This window comes from Scyliorhinus canicula, chromosome 4 (assembly GCF_902713615.1).
Source record: "Scyliorhinus canicula chromosome 4, sScyCan1.1, whole genome shotgun sequence".
NCBI classification, from domain to species: Eukaryota; Metazoa; Chordata; class Chondrichthyes; order Carcharhiniformes; family Scyliorhinidae; genus Scyliorhinus; species Scyliorhinus canicula.
Window position 1 is genome coordinate 75,593,703 of NC_052149.1, and position 20,760 is coordinate 75,614,462.

General features: G+C 45.6%; 1 protein-coding gene across 1 annotated transcript in view; it reads right to left on the bottom strand.

Annotated features, from left to right (window-relative positions):
- Window positions 1-20,760, bottom strand: part of ror1 (receptor tyrosine kinase-like orphan receptor 1) — a 357,093-nt gene that overhangs the window by 98,166 nt on the left and 238,167 nt on the right. Inside the window, exon 2 of the mRNA XM_038794486.1 lies at window positions 2,412-2,480. Coding sequence (XP_038650414.1) covers window positions 2,412-2,480 — 69 coding nt within the window. The remainder of the gene's footprint in view (window positions 1-2,411; window positions 2,481-20,760) is intronic.

A 20,760-nucleotide genomic window follows, 5' to 3' on the forward strand; every position in this document is an offset into this window, starting at 1 on the left:
TGCGCACAGACAATTAAGACCAAGTGTAGTCTTTGGGCTAGAGGGCAGGGGGTCACTGAACCATGGCCCTTCATATGTAACTTAGCCATCATTTTAAAATCATATAGTCAATGCTTCTTGTTATATTACACATTGGTTTAATATTTTATTTAGAGTTACAGCAGTTCTGGAGACACAATGTGATTACAGCATTAAACGTGGACAGAACAATTTGTAATGGAAAAAAATGCTCAGGAATTCCCATAAGCTTTTCTTGGTCTTCTTTCACACTCCCTAGGGAAAGAATATACACAGACGTTTGTGGCAATTTATGTGGTTTTCACCACTCTTGCACAGAAGAATCCCTGTGGATACTCCAGGAAAATTTATTTTACAGCAACTAATCCAAACACAGTTACAACCCCTCTGTGAAAATTGTTCACAAATTTCCTTCCAAATCCTTGGAGTGTGCATCTGTCTCCCACCTCCCCCGTATGTCAATGCTATGGTGGATCTGCTGGTAGTTTTTATATATATTCATTCTCGCTTCAATTTCTTGCTGCCTCTCCTGAGGCCGATGACACAATAATGGACCAGATTCCATCATTGCCGGCTTTCTTTTGTTAATGAGCAGCATTTAGTTATTCACCTGTGGAAAGCATTAGACCCAAGGCTAATCATCACTTGAGGTCCCCACACATACATTTTCCAGTAAGGGTAATCAGAGGTGTAAACCCTGGTCGTTTTACCTCTCTGTCCCCCTGTAGTTTCAAGGAACATTGTAGCATCCCTTCCTGGCTGAAATCAGCTAACTCTGGATAAATCAGAACCTTCCTGCTCGATACAGTCAGCATCATACCAGAAGCTGCATTTACTCACGGAAATGCTGGCACAGCTTTTTAATTCTTTTTTACACTTGAGAGTACTGTTCTTCAGAATTTTCCAAAACGCTCTGGCATTAACCTCCAGTATGTATGAAAAAGGCAGCAAATCACTTTAAGATTTTTCTCCACTGTGGGTCAAGGTTCTGGCTATCACTTCACAATTACCTACAACAGCCTTGCTGCAGATCAGCGAATTACTGCAGCATTCTGTTGCACTCCTGCAAAGCCACCAGCTCAATACCTGGAGCATGCACATTTGCAGCACAGACTTGCTGGGCCATACAGCACAGAATCAGGACATTCAACCCAACTGGTCCTTGCTAGTATTTATGTTCCAGGCAAGCCTCCTCCCATTCATCTTCACCTAACAAAATCAGCATCCTTTCTCCCTGGTTCGCTTATGCAGTTTCCCCTTGAATGCACCTATGTTATTTGCCTTACCCACTCCATATTCTATCCATTCTCAGGGTAAAGAGGTTTCTCCTGCGTTTTGTTAATTGGATTTACTAGTGGCTATCATATATTCATGGCCATAGTTTTGGTTGCCCATACAACTGGAATCAACTCCTCTGCAACAACCCTCTCAAACCCTCCCATAAACTTATAGACATCTTTTTTTTAAATTTAGAGTACCCAATTCTTTTTTTTCTTCAAATTAAGGGGCAATTTAGTGTGGCCAATCCACCTACCCTGCACATCTTTTTGGGTTGTGGGGGTGAGACCCACACAAACATAGGGAAAATGTGCAGACTCCACACAGACAGTGATCCGGGTACATCGAACCCGGTCCTCAGCGCCATGAGGCAGCAGGGCTAACCATGTGCCACCGTGTTGCCCTAATCTTACAGGCATCTATCGGGTCACCCCTCAGCCTTCTCTTTTCTAGAGAAAAGAGTCCCAGTCTCTTAAATCTTACAATTAACATGACCAGAAAAAAAAGCAGGAATAATAACGGGTGTTGGTAACAGTAGAGGTTGATGGCTTCAGAAGAACATTGCAGAAAATAAAGTGGGTATAGCTTCAATCAGAAGATGGAAGCAGTAGTAAGCCTTCCTGTTTTTTTAATTAATAAAAGAGAAAGATAAACGAGAGGCCCAGTGGATTGTACATTATAACATTTAGAGACTTTCCACATAAAGTTATGTTTTTTGGAAAGAAGACTGTTTCATTTGAACCTAGACAATTTCACAAGTTTGACAGCTACAGAAACCCAAACTACTCTGTTCTGACAGCATCAAAGCTTCAGAATTTCAAGAAAACCTTGAAACACACATCCTGTTTGAATTACAGTATCATTTTGGTGTCCCAATGTCTCAAACCAGGCTCCAACAAAACAAATATTCAGTAAAATCACTTGCAGATGTGGACCATCCCAGAAGAACATTTCACTCCTTTTTTATAGAATCTCTTTCAGTTTTACTTCCAAAATTGTGAACAGCATGAATGCTATTGTACAGTATAGCAGGCACATGTGTGTGAAGGTTTGGGGGCTGGGGTGAGCAGTATTCAATCGTTCACTGGAGCTTTACTATTTGAAAGGTTGCTTGCCTGAGTCACTGGAGCTGTTCCATGCTGCGGTGGAAGGCTGCAACTGAGTTTCATCTGGTAAATCCATTCCTGGAGGGAACCAAAAGGAAACACTTATTAATGTCTGCAATATTAAGTCTGAATAAGAGCCTACCATACTTCATGTACTTACAAAGATATTTAAACCCTCTTTTGCTGCACGAGTGAACACCAAAAGTTTTTCACTCCAGTTTTCGGTTTAGTGAGTTTTTGTTAGGGAATTTTATCGCTTGAGGTGATGCATGTAATAAGAGGCAATGTTCTCTGCGTCCATTATCACCACCATTACCTCCAGCAACACGCCTTGGCCAAATTCAGTTAAACACCCACTCCACCATTTTCTACATTAGTCATCTCTTTGGCTTATAAAAGTGAGATTGTTCATTATTGTCAAATCAGAGGTAGTTTTATACAGTTTCATCATTCAAGAGGAAGTGGGTTGAGGCAGCCTAAACTCGTTTCACACTGGACATTTATTTATATCCATCAGCAAGTGGAAACCTTCATTCCATCAATCGCAGTTGAAATGCATCCCAGATCCCAAGAAGGAGAGGGCAATGCTGCTAACCCACTGCATTAGCCAACCCTGAAAATATTTATATATTTATGCTGCATTGGTCATCTATGTTTGTAGTCAAACGCTCCTGTTTATTTGTGATAGCTTGTTTAAAAGATAATGCAATGACCATGTGGCCTATGCTTTGATAAGGCTGTCACATCAATTTGCATTCATAATGATGAGATTGGTAGACACCAAAGATTCTGTTTATATAAATATCCAGGAGTCTATTATTACTCCAAATGAGGTGGGGGACTCGTCTATTCCATTCCTGCTTTGATCTAGTTGCCTGCAATTTTACATTACAGGTAACATGAATATTCACCTTGAGTCTGCAGGGTCCTCCTTAAATATGCAGATCAGGCCCTGATCGATGCTCTGCTATTTTAAGCTTAATCAAGGGAACAGTGGAGGCTTCCTCACCAGGAACAACAGCAAGGGCCAAAGGAGGCCCAAGTGAGATTAGTTTGTCATTTTTTTTTCTAGTTGTCTTGTCAGCCAGGGGAAGAGGAGAGCTATTTTGCCTGCTGACACTGTGAAGTGTCTTTAACTCTGCTAAAGGTGAGGTGTGATGCAATTTGTCATTGTTTCTATCCCAAGAGGAAATCAATGCCACTTTCCACTAACTTCCTGGCAACTTTGGTCAAGATATCAGAAAGTATCATGTTAATAAGACCCAGTAGTTAAAATGAATGCTGTCCCTTGCTACTGTTCTGGACAGCTGACCATGTACATGGCTACATCCCCAGCTGGGAGTTAAAGCCATGCGCCCAATCTCACCTGAGCCATTAACAGAACGTGCAGTGCTTTTTGTTTTACAAAAATAAGAGGGGAGAGATTTGGAATCCTATTTACCCATCTTGTTCTCATTAATCTCTTAGCTGTTGAAGACAGCAGAGATCACTGGACAGCAAGGCCTTTGTTCCCTAATCATTTGGCAAATGGACTTGGAAGGAACTAAAGCAAGTAGAAAAACAATTTTAAAAGAAGCAAAGTAGTAAGTATCATTTGTAGCGTGACTAAAATCTCCATGGAATACAAAGGCCTCTGGAGATGCCACTAATGGCAAGCAACTGGTCAGGATTCAACAATGAAAGATGTACATATAACTTTATTTGATGCGTGGAAGATAGATGGTTTCGCTTGATTAACTTTAAAAGTCAGAGCAAAATTGAAATATCCACAATCTATGATGGCAAAAGATTTGATGTGCAATTGGTCTTCTCTCCTTCTTTGCTTTATGTCCTAATTTCATGCCTGAACAAGTCTCCAAGAGCATGTCAGATGTCAAGATGTGTAGATAAACACCAATGTGATACAGTATTATATTGAATTCAAATGAAGGAAGGTATCACTACTGTTGTGTTTCCTCTTATTAACACCAAATCTCAGCTCACTTCCAAACAGGTCAGTCCTCACATGTATCAATTCGTTAAACTAACTAAAAAAGACAAAATAGATTTTAGTCGAAAAGATGCGTCAATTTACTATCTAATGAATCTAATATGCAGTACGAGAGAGAAATTCTGCATTTTACTTATTAATCACCCTAGGGATTTGCAGTTTATTGGATTGCCTACTTGGGTACGCACTTAAACTGTCACTCAAAGCAATGCAGTAACATAATTAGGACCCAATTCACTCTCAAATCGGATCAAACCTTACAACAATGGCCCCACCAAATCATCCTGATGAGATTACAATGCTATCACTGTCTACCAAAGTGTGAGAATGGTTTATAATGGCATCCTTAATTTCATTCCTAAGAAATTGTGATTATAATTGGATGGAAAAAATGCTTACTGGAAAAAGAGGGCAACTGTTCAGATTCGTGGATAGCACCTGTGTCCGTCTCATTAAAATATACACACTGGCATGCCCCACAGAAAATTACATGTAAATCCGCCAAGCAGTGGGTAGGGAGCATGTGGCCTTCACTTGAACGAATGAATACGGGGCTAATTGGTTGCTAGTAGGCAGCTCAGCAATTGGAATTGCAAAAAATCCATCAGGAGCAGCTCTTGCTTACATACAGGAAATTCGGCATGTCACAGACGACTCTCACCAACTTCTAGAGATGCACCATAGAAAGCATTCTTTCTGGTTGTATCACAGCTTGGTATGGATCCTGCTCTGCCCAAAACCGCAGGAAATTACAAAAGGTCGTGAATGTAGCCCAAACCATCACACAAACCAGCCTCCCATCCATCGACTCGGTCTACAATTCCCGCTGCCTCGGAAAGGCAGCCAGCATAATTAAGAACCCCACGCACCCCGGACATACTCTCTTCCACCTTTTTCTGTCAGGAAAAGATACCAAAGTCACGTACCAACCAACTGAAGAACAGCTTCTTCCCTACTGCCATCATTTTGAATGGACCTACCTCGTATTAAGTTGATCTTTTCTCTACACCTTGCCAGAACTGTAACATTATATTCTGCAGCCTCTCCTTCCTTCCCTATGTACGGTATGCATTGTTTATACAGCATGCAAGAAACAATACTTTTCACTGTATACTAATACATGTGACAATAATAAATCAAAAAAATAAATTACAGGCGTTAGGGACCACCTTCAAGGAAGATCATTTTTTCAATGGCGTATAATTAGCAGTGAGATTGTGCAGTAGCAAGTGTGGTGTAGTGGAATTGTCACTGGACGAGTAATCTAAAGACGCAGGACGATGCTCGGGAAATCCAGGTTCAAATCCTACCACTGCAGATTGTGAAATCTATAATTAAAAAGCTAATGATGTCCATGAAACCATTGTTGATTGTTGTAAAAAACCCATCTGGTGCACTAATGCTCTTATGGAAAGAAATCTGTCATCCTTACTGTTCTGGCCTACATGTAACTCCAGAAAACTCCTATTTATATCCCACATACTTTCAGTAGAATGTCATTTTAGTCCAGAACGCTAAACCCCTCTCTTCCCCAATTCTCGTAGTCTATGTCACCAAGGAAGAATTTACTGCGCCGTCTCTCTGATTGCACTCACCTTCAAAACCTAAAAATTCTCTAGTTAACCCTCACAGTCACGCATCTTATTTCTTCTTGCTTCTCAAATTAAGGCGTCTTCAACATAGCACATGCCATTTTTCTCAAAGGAGAAGCTGGCAGGATAGAATGGAATATACCAGAACTGGAGGAGGTCCTACTGCTCTATAGACACAGCCAACTATGGAAGAAGCCATTATTCACACGGAGAGGCCACACGGTATTGGATTGGGTAGACTGATGGCCACACTTGCAGGGGGTTTGGGCATTACTCTACTCTCCCATCCACACATACAGCATGGCAACCTGCATTTTCCAATCACTCATCTGTTCCTGTCCACCATTGTCACTATTTGCTAGACTTTATTGCTCTCCTATTTCTTTCAGTCCATTAGATGAATGGAACCTTGCAGTTAACTAATGGGCGAGGAGAATTCTCCAAAAGAGGTACCATCACTCGCTTTGACCTTTATAAGCACCAGCACAGAAATCAGTGCAGAATTACGTCGTGAGTAAGAGGGTCCTGCAATAATAATAATATTTTTTATTGTCACAAGTAGGGTTACATTAACACTGCAATGAAGTCACTGTGAAAAGCCCCTAGTCACCACATTCCGGTGCCTGTTCGGGTACACGGAGGGAGAATTCAGAATTCTCAGTTGGTACGGCAATTGAATCCACGCTGCTGGCCTTGTTCTGCATCACAAACCAGCTGTCTAGCCCACTGTGCTAATGGGTGACTCACTGAGTACAACTGAGCAGGTCCAGGTCACAAGGGATAGAACTGCCCAGAAAACAGTGCAGTGCAGAGTCAGCTAACATCCTACAAAAACAAAATCTGCAGCTTCGAGAAATCTGAACTACATTCTAATGAATGGTGTTTGACATGAAACGTTAACTCTCTGGGCAAAATTCTCCGCCGCGCGGTACAACCAACGCGAACAGTGCGCGGGCGGAGAATCGGGCGTCGTGCCAACATCGAAGTCTGTGCCAGGCGCCAACTCGAGCACCATACTCCGGTCCCTCATTGGTACGCTTCTCAGTGCACTCATCAGGGGCTCAGCCCCACTGCAGGGGAAGCAGGGCAGAGCACACCCCAAACAAAAGGTACATGCATCGTGGCCTTTGGCACCCTCCCTAGCACACAGCCCCTGTCAGGGTAGATGCCTCACCAGTGCTACTATCAGCTAGCCCACCCCTTAGGACCATCAGGTATCTCTAAGCCCTGCTTGACAACCGCGCCCCTGCTCCCATCCTATCCTACACTCGGTCAGGTTGTCACAACCTGTGACCACACCCAGGACCCACATCACACGCAGCTATGCTCCCAGCAAACGCATACTTCCCTGCCTCATCCCCATCTGTAGGACCTGCCCATACACAATCCTCTCGGTATGGAGGGGATTGGTGGCACACTGTGACCCACTCCACCGCACAAACAGGTGCCACCATGCTGGTGAGATAACACACGGCCCACCAAATGAGGACACCCACAGTTGACCCCACTGGGAGGACAGGATAGAGGCTGCAGAGCCTATCACTGACATGAGTTGCGGCAGCCACCAGTACTCATGATAGACAGGTGGTGAAGATAGAGGCTCCCCACATCACAGGTCTAGTACCAGTCACCGATGGGGACAGAGGTGCAACAGATGTAGAAGGCAACATTTCAGGAAGAACGGCTGACGGGTGTGGCTGGGTTTGGTGGGGCGAAATGTGGAGGGTGGAGCTGAAGTGCACCTCAGGCTCACCATGTAGTCCATTAGATCTGGATGAGCAATGGAATACTCATCTTGCGAACATGTCTTCTCTTTTCACCCCTGCAGAGTGAAGTTTGGAGTCCAGCCAGGAATGCTTGCTATCTATTTGGCCGTAGCTGCTGTTGCGGACACACGGAGGCTGGGGGAGGGCCCTGCACAAGAGCAGCCTGTCCCAGAAGAGCAGAACCCAGCCTGTGAGGCTCCAGTGTCGGCCGTCCTACAGGCCGAGGTGGAGGAGGCACCGCATCAGGCCACGAGTATACAGTCAGCACTTGTCCTTCAAGGAGCTGCCGGACTGCCTGTGCCGCCAAAGACTTCAGCTAACCAAGGAGACCGCACACCACCACATGATGGTGCACCTGGTACCACATGGATTTGGACGAGGATACCCGCTCCTGGTGGTCGTCAAGGTAATGCTTGCCCTGAACCTTTATGCCTCTGGGTCTTTCCATGGGCCAAGCGGAAACCTGTCTGGGAGCTCTCATATATGTTTACAGGTAGGTCAGCGCTGTCACGGATGGCGTATGCGCCCTGACCGCGGACTATATAAACTTCAGTCTGGACCAGGCACTCCAGGAAGCCGGGGCAGCAGAATCGTCCACCAGTGCTAGCGTGGCTCAGGTCCAGGGGGTGACCAATGGCACATATGTCTCCCTATGATCACCAGCTCATCAGAGAGTGCCCTTCATCAATCGGAAGGGTTTCCACTCCCTGAATGTACAGTTGGTGTGTGACCACCAGCTGCACGGCTGTGCCAGAGGTGCTCCCTCGGATGAGGTGTTGGCTCTTAGGTGACAAGGGTTACCCACTGAGGTCTTGGTTAATGACGCCTTTCCAGAGGCCCCAGACCGATGCAGATAACCGTTATATAATGTTATAATGACGCACATGCAGCACCCGGAAAGTTTCAGGATTGTGGAAAAAGTTAACACATGCTCAAAAATGAACTACTTCACAGAAGTGTGCAGATCGTTGAAGATGTTCATCAGTTTGACTCATGGAGGAATCTATACCAACAAGTGAAATCCACAGCAGACTCCCTATACTCATCCCTGGAGCATCTCGACAACAAGGACTCCTATGTCAGACTCCTATTCATTGACTAAAGCTCCGCCTCCAACACCATAATCCCAGCCAAGCTCATTTTTCAAGTTTATGATGATTTGATTATTCCAGTTATGGGAATGATCATAATTCCAGTGCATTAAGCTGGACAGGTTCAGGTTCTGCATGGCCGAAGGCAGAAGCTTTATGGGGACAAACCTTTTGATAAGCTTGGATGTAAACTTGAGGACCACACATTCATGTGACTGATGGCACAGACTACACACAATGGTATCCTTCCTTATTTACCAGATTTGGGGAGGTGAAGGGGCGCTGTCTGCTCCTCACATCAATTTTGCCAGTTTTGTAAAATTTGATGTGATTGCTATTTGCAATGCGTGCCAAGGCGTCACCAGAATTAAACAACTTGAAGCAGTTGGTATTGAGTGAATCAACCCATCCCTATGGATCTCTAATCTTGGCATTGCACAATGCAAAAACTGAGAATTTTGACTATGTGTCAACTTTAAGGTGGTTGGGTCATACAGACCCATCTCACTGCTGAACGCAGATGCCAAAATACTGGCCAAAATCCTAGCCAAAAGGCTAGAAGACTGTGTACCAGAGGTGGTCGCAGAGGACCAGACGGGCTTTGCCGAAGGTTACCTCGAACATCAGGCGCCTGCTGAACATGATAATAACCCCTCCGGGGAGAGAACACCAGAGCTGATCGTCTCCCTGGACGCAGAAAAGGCCTTCGACGGGGTCAAATGGAAGTACCTCATAGAGGTACTGGAGTGGTTCAGGCTTGGAACAGGATTCACCTCCTGGATAAAGCTCCTATACAATGCTCCCATGGCGAGCGTATGGACAAACAACACCAACTCCCGATATTTCCAGCTGCACAGGGGCACCAGACAAGGATGCCCATTGTCCCCGCTGATGTTCGCTCTAGCCATCGAACCACTAGCAATCGCGCTCAGAGCAGCAAAAAGCTGGAGGGGAATCCGAAGGGGAGGCAGAGAGCACAGAGTCTCACTCTATGCAGATGACCTGCTCCTCTATATCTCGGACCCACAAAACAGCATGGACGGAATCATCGCCCTCCTGCAAGAGTTTGGCGCCTTCTCGGGCTACAAACTCAACATGAGCAAAAGCGAGATTTTCCCGTTTAAACAAGCCCGACACAAATTCCGCTATAGGGGATCCAAATAGCCCATGACTGGAAAGGGATCCACAAATGGAACCTCAACAGTCTGACGGAGGAAGTAAAAAAGGAACAAAGATGGAACACGCTCCCACTCTCCCTTGCGGGGAGAGTCCAGACGATCAAAATGAACATACTGCCCACTTAGATCAAAAAACACTCCAGCAGCCCGGTGGTGATAGCCACCCTCCAATCCTGGAACCAACTGCGGCAGCAATTTGGCCTGACCAAAATGTCGGACAAAGCTCCCATCTGCAACAACCATAGATTCACACCAGCACTGACTGATGGGCAGCACGGTAGTTAGCATAAATGCTTCACAGCTCCAGGGTCCCAGGTTCGATTCCCGGCTGGGTCACTGTCTGTGCGGAGTCTGCACGTCCTCCCCGTGTGTGCGTGGGTTTCCTCCGGGTGTTCCGGTTTCCTCCCACAGTCCAAAGATGTGCGGGTTAGGTGGATTGGCCATGCTAAATTGCCCGTAGTGTCCTAAAAAGTAAGGTTAAGGTTAAGGGCGGGGGGTTTGTTGGGTTACGGGAATAGGGTGGATACGTGGGTTTGAGGAGGGTGATCATTGCTCGGCACAACATCGAGGGCCGAAGGGCCTGTTCTGTGCTGTACTGTTCTATGTTCTATGACTGATGCCACCTTCAAAAGGTGGAGGCAGGACGGAGGGACACTGACAGTCAGGGACCTATACACCAACGGCAGGATCGCAACACTGGATGAACTGACAGAGAAATTCCAGCTAGCCAGGGGGAACGAGCTCAGGTATCTACAACTCAAAAACTTCCTACGAAAAGAGACAAGGACATACCCACAACCACCATGACAGACATTACTGAAAGATTTACTGGACGCAAGCATACTAGATGAAGGAAACTGTAGCGACATGACAGGGCCGACACCGTACTGGATGCAACAAGAAAGAAATGGTAGGAGGACCTGGGGATTGAAATAGGGTGGGGACTCTGGAGCGAAGCACTGCACAGGGTCAGCACCACCTCCACGTGCGCAAGGCTCAGCCTGATGCAACTAAAAGTGGTACATAGTGCCCACTTAACAAGAACCCGTATGAGTAGGTTCTTCCAGGAGGTGGAGGATAGATGTGAATGGTGCGAAGGAGGCCCGGCCAACCACGCCCACATGTTCTGGTCTTGCCCCAGACTTGTGGAGTACTGGACAGCCTTCTTCGAGGCTATGTCCAAAGTGGTGGGGGTGAGGGTGGAGCCATGCCCGAAAGTGGCGGTCTTCGGGGTCTCGGACCAGCCAGATCTATTCCTGGGGAGGAGGGCGGACGTCCTTGCCTTTGCCTCCCTGATCGCCCGCCATAGAATCCTGTTTGGCTGGCGGTCAGCAGCACCACCCAGAGCTGCAGACTGGCTGTGCGACCTGTCGGAATCTCTCCAAATGGAGAAAATCAAATTTGCCATCCGAGGGTCGGACGACGGCTTCCACAGAACGTGAGAGCCATTCATGCAACTGTTCCGGGACCTATTTGTGGCCAACGAACAAACAGAAGAATAACCAGGTAGCCAAGAATCAGGGGAAAATAGCCAAAGCATGAGAGGGAGGGATAGACCGGTAAAGGGGGGGGGGGGGGGGGGGAGAGGTATAGCTAAATCTAAGAGGAAAGAAAGGCGAACCACAGGGGGGGGGGACAGGGAACAAGAGAGGAAACCAGCGAGGTGAGGGGGGGGGGGGGGCGGGAAATAGTAGCAGAAGGAGGGCATGGGAAACGATAACAAACTTGGCATCTTCAGGAACAGAGAACAAGGAGAATACAGGCGAAAGACGGGAGGAACGACTGAAGCGGAGGTGAGCGCGAGTCGACAACGGCAGCGAGATCCGTCCAGGAGAAACAAGTGACAACACCAACACCAGACCCATTCGCGTTTTGCCCTCTGTAATTGTTTCTCCGGCACCCAAATGTATATCTACCTCCAGAGTCTCCACCTGCCCCCCCACAAACAGTCACCTACTTGTGTGTTGTAAATAATTTTGCCAGTTGTACAGAGTTGCTGTTGTTGAGCTGGTGCACAATACCCTACCAGTTATTCTATTTTATTTTTTATTTTATTTTTTATTATTACTTTTTTTTTGGTATGTTTGGGCGTGCCCTTCTCTTCTATATATGTATATAATATATATATATATTTCTTATTCTGTGTACCTCTTGGTAAATATACTTGTTCAAAAGCCAATAAAAACTTTTATAAAAAAAACTTTAAGGTGGTTACCAAAACAATCATTCCAGACAATTATCCACTTTCTATAATCCAAGGATTAATAGCATAATTTCATGGCTCCACATTCTTCATGAAGCTCGACATGCGATTAAGCTATTGTCGGATACCCCTAACGAATCAAAGCCAAAGAAAGATCTTATACCTTATGTTACTCACAAAGGTGTGTTTCAATACTGTAGAATGCCCAATGGACTAAGACCAACACCTAGCACATTCCAGAAGATCATCTCTCAGCAGACACTGAGGGGACGCTCAATTTATTCAACAACACTGTTGTCCATGGATGAGATTAAGCAGAACACGATCAGATTTGCAGAACACAATTTGACATGCAACAAGGACAAATACAAATTCATGGGATCTGTGACTTGCTTTGTAGGACACAGAATGACAGCAGCTGAAGTAAAGCACACACATGACAACATCAAAGTCATTCATGTGCCCCCCCCCCCACATCTAAAAGTGGAGGAGTTGGCATCGTTCCTCAGTACTATCAATTTTTATCAGAACTTTGTTCCTAAATATGCAGAGTTCATGGAACCTCTTTGAAAACTATTGCACAAAGATACAAAATGAAAATCAGCAATTGTCCAGCAAGTAGCATTTGATAGGTTCAAACTGAAGATAGCGGATGTGATCTACCCAAATGGGAACAGAGTCCTGGAGTGCGATTAGTTGGGTGTTTCCCGGCGCTCAGAGTGCTGAGAAACACTATGCTATTGGGTAGATATGGGGCCTCAGCGGGGGTAGTGCAGCTCAGGATGCATTTGGTCCACATTTTCTGCACTGACAAGCTCCACTTGCCACAACTCATCAGTGCAGGGAGATATTGGGGCCCACCGAAGCAACCCCCGATCTCCCCCATGCACCAACTCACTGACAAGTGGGTCCTTCAGCCTCCCTGAACCCAATCTACAGCGTGGGGAAAATGCCAGCCTGGCACCCTGGCAGTGGATCTGCCAGCTGACAGTGCCACCTGGACACCTTGGCAATGCTGGCCTGACACAGGTGGCACTGCCAAGGTGCCATGTTGGAAATGCACAGGTGGCACTGGCCATGCCAGGTATGGTGAGCTGGTTAAGTCCCGGAAGAAGGCTCACCCAACATCTATTGGCCACATTGTGCCGCGCTGTCTTTTGGGCGCAACGTGGCCAGTAGAACTCACACAGCTTCTCTGCCAGTCCTCACAAATTTCAACCCACATGCAGCAAGGTATGTCACAACAATACATGAGGAAATGCATCTGGAACTGTGCTCTCAGTACAATGGAGGAAGCAAACAATGCACCAGGCATGTTGTTGGAAACAGAGCGCATGCACTCTACTGGAAAGCACAAAGCAATTGCCTGCATCTTCGTTTGTGAACATTGGCCCATGTAACTCCATGGCAGAAAGTTTGCTCCCTGCTCTGGTCATAAAAGCACTGACTGTATTGTTAGCCACGTCTGGATCAGTTCATTGAGCTCTACTAATCAACAGATGGCCAGAGCATCTTCACCATTACAACATTGAGGTCAAGTGTCTTGCAAGTTCACGTAACTGAACCACTGACATACTTAGCTGACATCGCACTGACATCCTTAGCTGACATCGCAGACAGCATTAGCGAAGCTAAGTGACTTGTGACATTGAAGACTACATTTCACACTTTACTGTGAATCTTGTTACGCGAGAGTAGTTGAAGGCAGAGCCGGCAACAGGCAACATTCTGCAGAAAGTGGGCCTGTATCAAAAAAACAAATTGGCTCGCGAAAGAGAGGAAGAGCTGGTGCCAAACCACAGAATATGCAACGAGCTTGCATTATTTGATAGCAACTGTATCACACGTGGAACAGGAGAAATTATCCTGAAAGTTCTGCAGCAGCATGTACTGCATCTTTCCAATGAAGGACATTAGAGTGTCGTTAAGATGGAACAACGATCCTGCGAAACAATCTGGCTCTGACAATAGATCACTGCAATAAAGAGTTCATTAGAAATTGTGTCCATGTACACTCAGTGACAAATCTGTTAAATTGTGTTACATACTTCATAACTGAACTTGGCCAACAAAACCACAGCAGCAATTCTATGTCGATATTTTTAGAGAAATGCAACCCTCCCCGAGCAGTGAATGTTTTTTGATTTTTATTCATGGTCTACAAAGCAAATGGGTGGAAATTACTGCAACAAATTCCACAACCACCACTTCAGCCATTGACATTCTAGACAAATTCTTTATAAAATGGGGTTTGACAGAGACTATCACAACAGACAATGGACCACAGATTGTTTCCAGTCAGTTCATGGCAAATTTACGGAATTCACCAACATCATACATCATGATACAACCTGCAGTCGAACTGTGATGTTAAAACAAGTGAATTCAAACACCGTTTGTGAGCTAGTATGTTGAAGAGGACAATGTGAACAATCGATTCAGTTTCTACTTCGCACATACTGATCTATCCTATCAGAGGCAGACTTACACTTCTGGAGCCCCGCCCTCTCCCTCTTTGCAAGGGGCTCACGTCACGTCCGCCCCCAATGATAATCAGGCCCCGCCACAATGATGCCAAACCCACCCACAATGATGTAGAGCCCCAATTATGTCAATGCCCCGCTGACCCGCCCACCCTCAGCTCACACAATGCAAGGCAGAGAAACTCAAAATCATTGCTCGACAGACTGCTGTACTTCTTTAACGCAGCAGTACGGGCTGATGATATGACTGCAGCACAGCAGGCCAGTGCAGGACAGAATGAGCCTGAAAATGGCCAGTGCTGGAGCAAATACTCCAATGAAGTGGAGTGTCCAGACAAAGTTTAATATCAGTAGCTTTTCTGGCAGCTGTCTGGCAGGAGTCTGTTCTTTAAGTGTCCAAAAGAGTAAGAGGAAACCTTCTGAAGGCCAGTAAAGAGCGATGGGGGATGAGGGTTACTGACTGGTTATAAGTATCTGCATGTAAATTAAGAGCATCCTTCAACAGGAAAACTGCACAAGGAAACCACGATTCAAAGTTGAAGATTGGGTTCACAGCAAACAGCCAAATCTCAACCACAAACCTGCAACACCACTTTCAGGAGCAAATCAGATCAAGCGGTTGCTCGGTACCAATGCTTACCTGTCGTATGACAGCACAAAGTGAAGCCAGAGATGTTTGACAGCGAGGGGAGCAGAATATTTAGAGGACACTGATTATGAAGATCCATTTCCTTTTCTTTTTTTAAAAATGTATTTATTCAGAGTTTTCAATAAGTTTACAAAACCCTCCAAAAAGGAAAATAATACAAAGAAAGAAGGGCAACATGCCAACAGAACAACTTAACCCTCTAAACGGTAAACAGCGGACGGTATTGTGCCCCCGCTCAACGACGGCAGCTCTGTACCATTGGCAAAGCTATTTACACACATATGTAGGCATTCGTTCGTGGTTGCCCCTTGCTTCTTCCGGACGGATTTCGCTGACGTTGTCGTCTCGTGCGCACTTCCGCTTCTGCGGCCCTCCCGTCTTCCCAATTTTCTCTGTTCCTGTGGTTGCCAAGTTTTTTAACGTTTCCCTGCCCCCCTCCCCTTCCCTGGCTCTCCTCTATTGTTCCCTGTCACTCCCCTCTGCCCCCCCCCACCCCCCCCCCCGCCCTGTGGTTCGCCTTTCCTTCCACTTAGATTTAGCTGTTCCCCCCCCCCCCCCCCCCCCCCCCCCGGCCCGGTCTATCCCTCCCTCTCATGCTTTGGCTACTTTCCCGTTTCTTGGCTACCTGGCTATTCTTCTCCTTGTTTGTTGGCCACAAACAGGTCCCGGAACAATTGGGTGAACAGCTCCCACATTCTGTGGAAGCCGTCGTCTGACCCTCGGATGGCGAATTTGATTTTCTCCATTTGGAGAGATTCCGAGAGGTCGGACAGCCAGTCTGCAGCTTTGGGTGGTGCTGTTGACCGCCAGCCAAACAGGATTCTACGGCGGGCAATCAGGGAGGCAAAGGCAAGGGCATCCGCCCTCCTCCCCAGGAATAGATCTGGCTGGTCTGAAACCCCGAAGACCGCCACTTTCGGGCATGGCTCCACCCTCACCTCCACCACTTTGGACATAGCCTCGAAGAAGGCTGTCCAGTACTCCACAAGTCTGGGGCAAGACCAGAACATGTGGGCGTGGTTGGCCGGACCTCTTTGGCACCGTTCACATCTGTCCTCCAACTCTGGGAAGAACCTTGCGCACGTGGCGGTGGAGTTGACCCTATGCAGTGCTTCACTCCAGAGTCCCCACCCTATTTTGATCCCCAGGTCCTCCTCCCACTTCCTTCTTGTTGCGTCCAGTACAGTGTCGGTCCCTTCTACCAGTCGGTCGTACATGTCGCTACAGTTTCCTTTGTCTAGTATGCTTGCCTCTAGTAACTCTTCCAGTAGTGTCTGTCATGGTGGTTGTGGGTATGTCCTTGTATCCTTTCGTAGGAAGTTTTTTAATTGCAGGTATCTTAGCTCGTTCCCCCTGGCTAGCTGGAATTTCTCTGTCAGTTCGCCCAGTGTTGCGATCCTGCCGTCCGTGTATAGGTCCCTGACGGTCAGTGTCCCTCTGTCCTGTCCCCACCTTTTGAAGGTGGCGTCAGTCAGCGCTGGCGTGAACCTATGGTTGTTGCATGTAACCACGATATTGATCAGCCATCTCATTAAAGTGTTCACTCGGAACCACAACCTCAAACTCATAGATTTCAGCACCATTAGGAGACATCTTTACATCGGAAAGACTATTTCTGTACTTAGCAAAAATAGACACTCCAAGAAATTATTTTATATACAAATGTTTTGTTTCTTCTTGTTCTCGACGCCTCTGCCCAAAGGCAATTCTGACCTATTGCACCTCAATCTCCAACATGGATAGGGCAAGGAGGCAGATCCCAAATCCACTCCAGCCAGAACTGGGATCAAATCACATGCTATTGGCTATCTGATGGTAGCAATCTGATCCAGCTGCCTAAGCCAAATGCCACCGCTAGCCCTCAAGGAGTCTATGTTGCTGTGGGAACAACACACATGTTGTATGCTGGAGCTATGGATAGTGATGTTGGAGGCTCCAAGTTTGTTCCATTACATGGCTGACCAGAATTTGCTTCTGCTTTTATTGCCTACCATTAATGTATGTTAGAAGGATTTCCAAGTTGATACTCAATCTGTTTGACCAAGTCATGAATGTACCTGTCTTGGACATCAAATCCTGGATTGGAATCCCACAATGCAGTGTGATGCCAGAAGCTCTTTAGTAATTCAGAACAAACCACAACAGCTATAAGGCTATTGACTAAGTATTAGCAAATGCTGTGATCCAAACAAAATGTCTCCCAATACTTTCAAACAGTTTGTTGGAAAGCAGGTGATGCCTTTAAATATAGTTGAAAATGGTTCCTTTGGTTATTTGTTGTGATGGTCAAAGATGATAGCAGGATCTAATGATAACCATGTGGGCAGAAACAAAAATGGCAGCTTTGATATGAGCCCAGGTGATCTTTTCGAATTGCAGTTGAGCACTGGCCTATCCTCGCCCTATTTCCATATTTGCGCACATTTTAGCAGGATTTATTGGATAGTGTTCAGGAAGGAAACCTGGGTTATTTTTCTCAGCCACAGGGATGTCAAGACTAAATCTAACAAACCTCGCATCATGTCAGCTGAGATCAGTTAACTCAGCACAACCCAGCAAACAAACCAGGGCCCTCCAGATCTTCATGAACCACTATCAACACTGTGATGCGCATTTACTCGCCAAACCACCTTGGGGAAATTAGGATAGTAAGCATTACAGAGGACAGATTTTGATGCTTACAGATAAACCATAAGGGAAAGGTGAATCACAACAGACAACTATCCACATTTACTGAGCATCCCTCCTCTTCTTTTTAATAATGGGAAATGAGGAAATGGCTGAGGAACTGAACAGGTTTTTTGGGTCGGTCTTCACAGTGGAAGACACAAATAACATGCCAGCGACTGATAGAAATGAGGCTATGACAGGTGAGGACCTTGAGAGGATTGTTATCACTAAGGAGGGAGTGATGGGCAAGCTAATGGGGCTAAAGGTAGACAAGTCTCCTGGCCCTGATGGAATGCATCCCAGAGTGCTAAAAGAGATGGCTAGGGAAATTGCAGATGCACTAGTGATAATTTACCGAAATTCACTAGACTCTGGGGTGGTCCCGGTGGATTGGAAATGAGCAAACGTGACGCCACTGTTTAAAAAAGGAGGTAGGCAGAAAGCAGGAAATTATAGGCCAGTGAGCTTAACTTCGGTAGTAGGGAAGATGCTGGAATCTATCATCAAGGAAGAAATTGCGAGGCACCTGGATAGAAATTGTCCCATTGGGCAGACGCAGCATGGGTTCGTAAAGGGCAGGTCATGCCTAACTAATTTAGTGGAATTTTTTGAGGACATTACCAGTGCAGTAGATAACGGGGAGCCGATGGATGTGGTATATCTGGATTTCCAGAAAGCCTTTGACAAGGTGCCACACAAAAGGTTGCTGCATAAGATAAAGATGCATGGCATTAAGGGTAAAGTAGTAGCATGGATAGAGGATTGGTTAATTAATAGAAAGCAAAGAGTTGGGATAAATGGGTGTCTCTCTGGTTGGCAATCAGTAGCTAGTGGTGTCCCTCAGGGATCTGTGTTGGGCCCACAATTGTTCACAATTTACATAGATGATTTGGAGTTGGGGACCAAGGGCAATGTGTCCAAGTTTGCAGATGACACTAAGATGAGTGGTAAAGCGAAAAGTGCAGAGGATACTGGAAGTCTGCAGAGGGATTTGGATAGGTTAAGTGAATGGGCTAGGGTCTGGCAGATGGAATACAATGTTGACAAATGTGAGGTTATCCATTTTGGTAGGAATAACAGCAAACGGGATTATTATTTAAACGATAAAATATTAAAGCATGCCGCTGTTCAGAGAGACTTGGGTGTGCTAGTGCATGAGTCACAGAAGGTTGGTTTACAAGTGCAACAGGTGATTAAGAAGGCAAATGGAATGTTGTCCTTCATTGCTAGAGGGATGGAGTTTAAAACTAGGGAGGTTATGCTGCAATTGTATAAGGTGTTAGTGCGGCCACACCTGGAGTATTGCGTTCAGTTTTGGTCTCCTTACTTGAGAAAGGACATACTGGCGCTGGAGGGTGTGCAGAGGAGATTCACTAGGTTAATCCCAGAGCTGAAGGGGTTGGATTATGAGGAAAGGTTGAGTAGACTGGGACTGTACTCGTTGGAATTTAGAAGGATGAGGGGGGATCTTATAGAAACATTTAAAATTATGAAGGGAATAGATAGGATAGATGCGGGCAGGTTGTTTCCACTGGCGGGTGACAGCAGAACTAGGGGGCATAGCCTCAAAATAAGGGGAAGTTGATTTAGGACTGAGTTTAGGAGGAACTTCTTCACCCAAAGGGTTGTGAATCTATGGAATTCCTTGCCCAGTGAAGCAGTTGAGGCTCCTTCATTACATGTTTTTAAGGTAAAGATAGATAGTTTTTTGAAGAATAAAGGGATTAAGGGTTATGGTGTTCGGGCCGGAAAGTGGAGCTGAGTCCACAAAAGATCAGCCATGATCTAATTGAATGGCGGAGCAGGCTCGAGGGGCCAGATGGCCTACTCCTGCTCCTAGTTCTTATGTTCTTATGTTCTTCCAAACATCCCATTCGTGTCACAAATAGTGCTGGGTGCAAAAAATTCATTAAAAATATTTACAAGTGGCACAAAAACCTAAGGGGCAACAGGAAAAATTGTAGGTAAAAATAAAATGGTCAAGGACTATCACAAACATACTCATTTTATACTAGTGTGTTTTCCATAATTGTAACATGCAATCTGATGTGAATGATATTGCTTTATGTGTTAACCCCATGCTATTCGCTTGAATTACTTACTGCTGCAGTGTTTCTGATGTCCACATGTTTTGTTCTACTGGAGCCATTTCCAAACTAGAAGGTCATTCAACCAATTAAGAGCACAAGTAACCAGCCTTGACATGGAGTCCAACTTGATCTCCTGAAGAAAGAAACTTGCTCCCTGTCTCCCATGAAGTAAATCAAGCAAAACTCCAGAAATTCCATGTTGGCTTACAGCCATACTGGAACATCTTGATTGGTAATGTTCCTTGGTGTACTGCTTCCATAGTTCTGGTAGTTCAGTAACCATGACATTCCACATCATATCCTCGCTATGCTTCCATCCTACAATCTTAAATTCCATTGTAACCCACTTCCTTAATTTTGTTTCCAAAGGAGTAAACATCACAGAACAAATTGTTTTCTCTAGGATTCCATTACATGTAATCCATGGGGAAATAAAGTCATTCTTCTAATTTCAAGTCGTTAACTTTTAAACTTGTACTATCCAGTTTACCATGTGTTGTCTACCTCCAGGGGATGAAGAGAAAGCAAGGGAGGTGGGGAAAATGAATGTGGTTCAAAGGTGCTTACTGAGTTAACCCTAAACTGCTCATTGAAAAACGGATGAGGTACAATGTTCGTTTACTATTTAGCCCCATTTTACCACCCA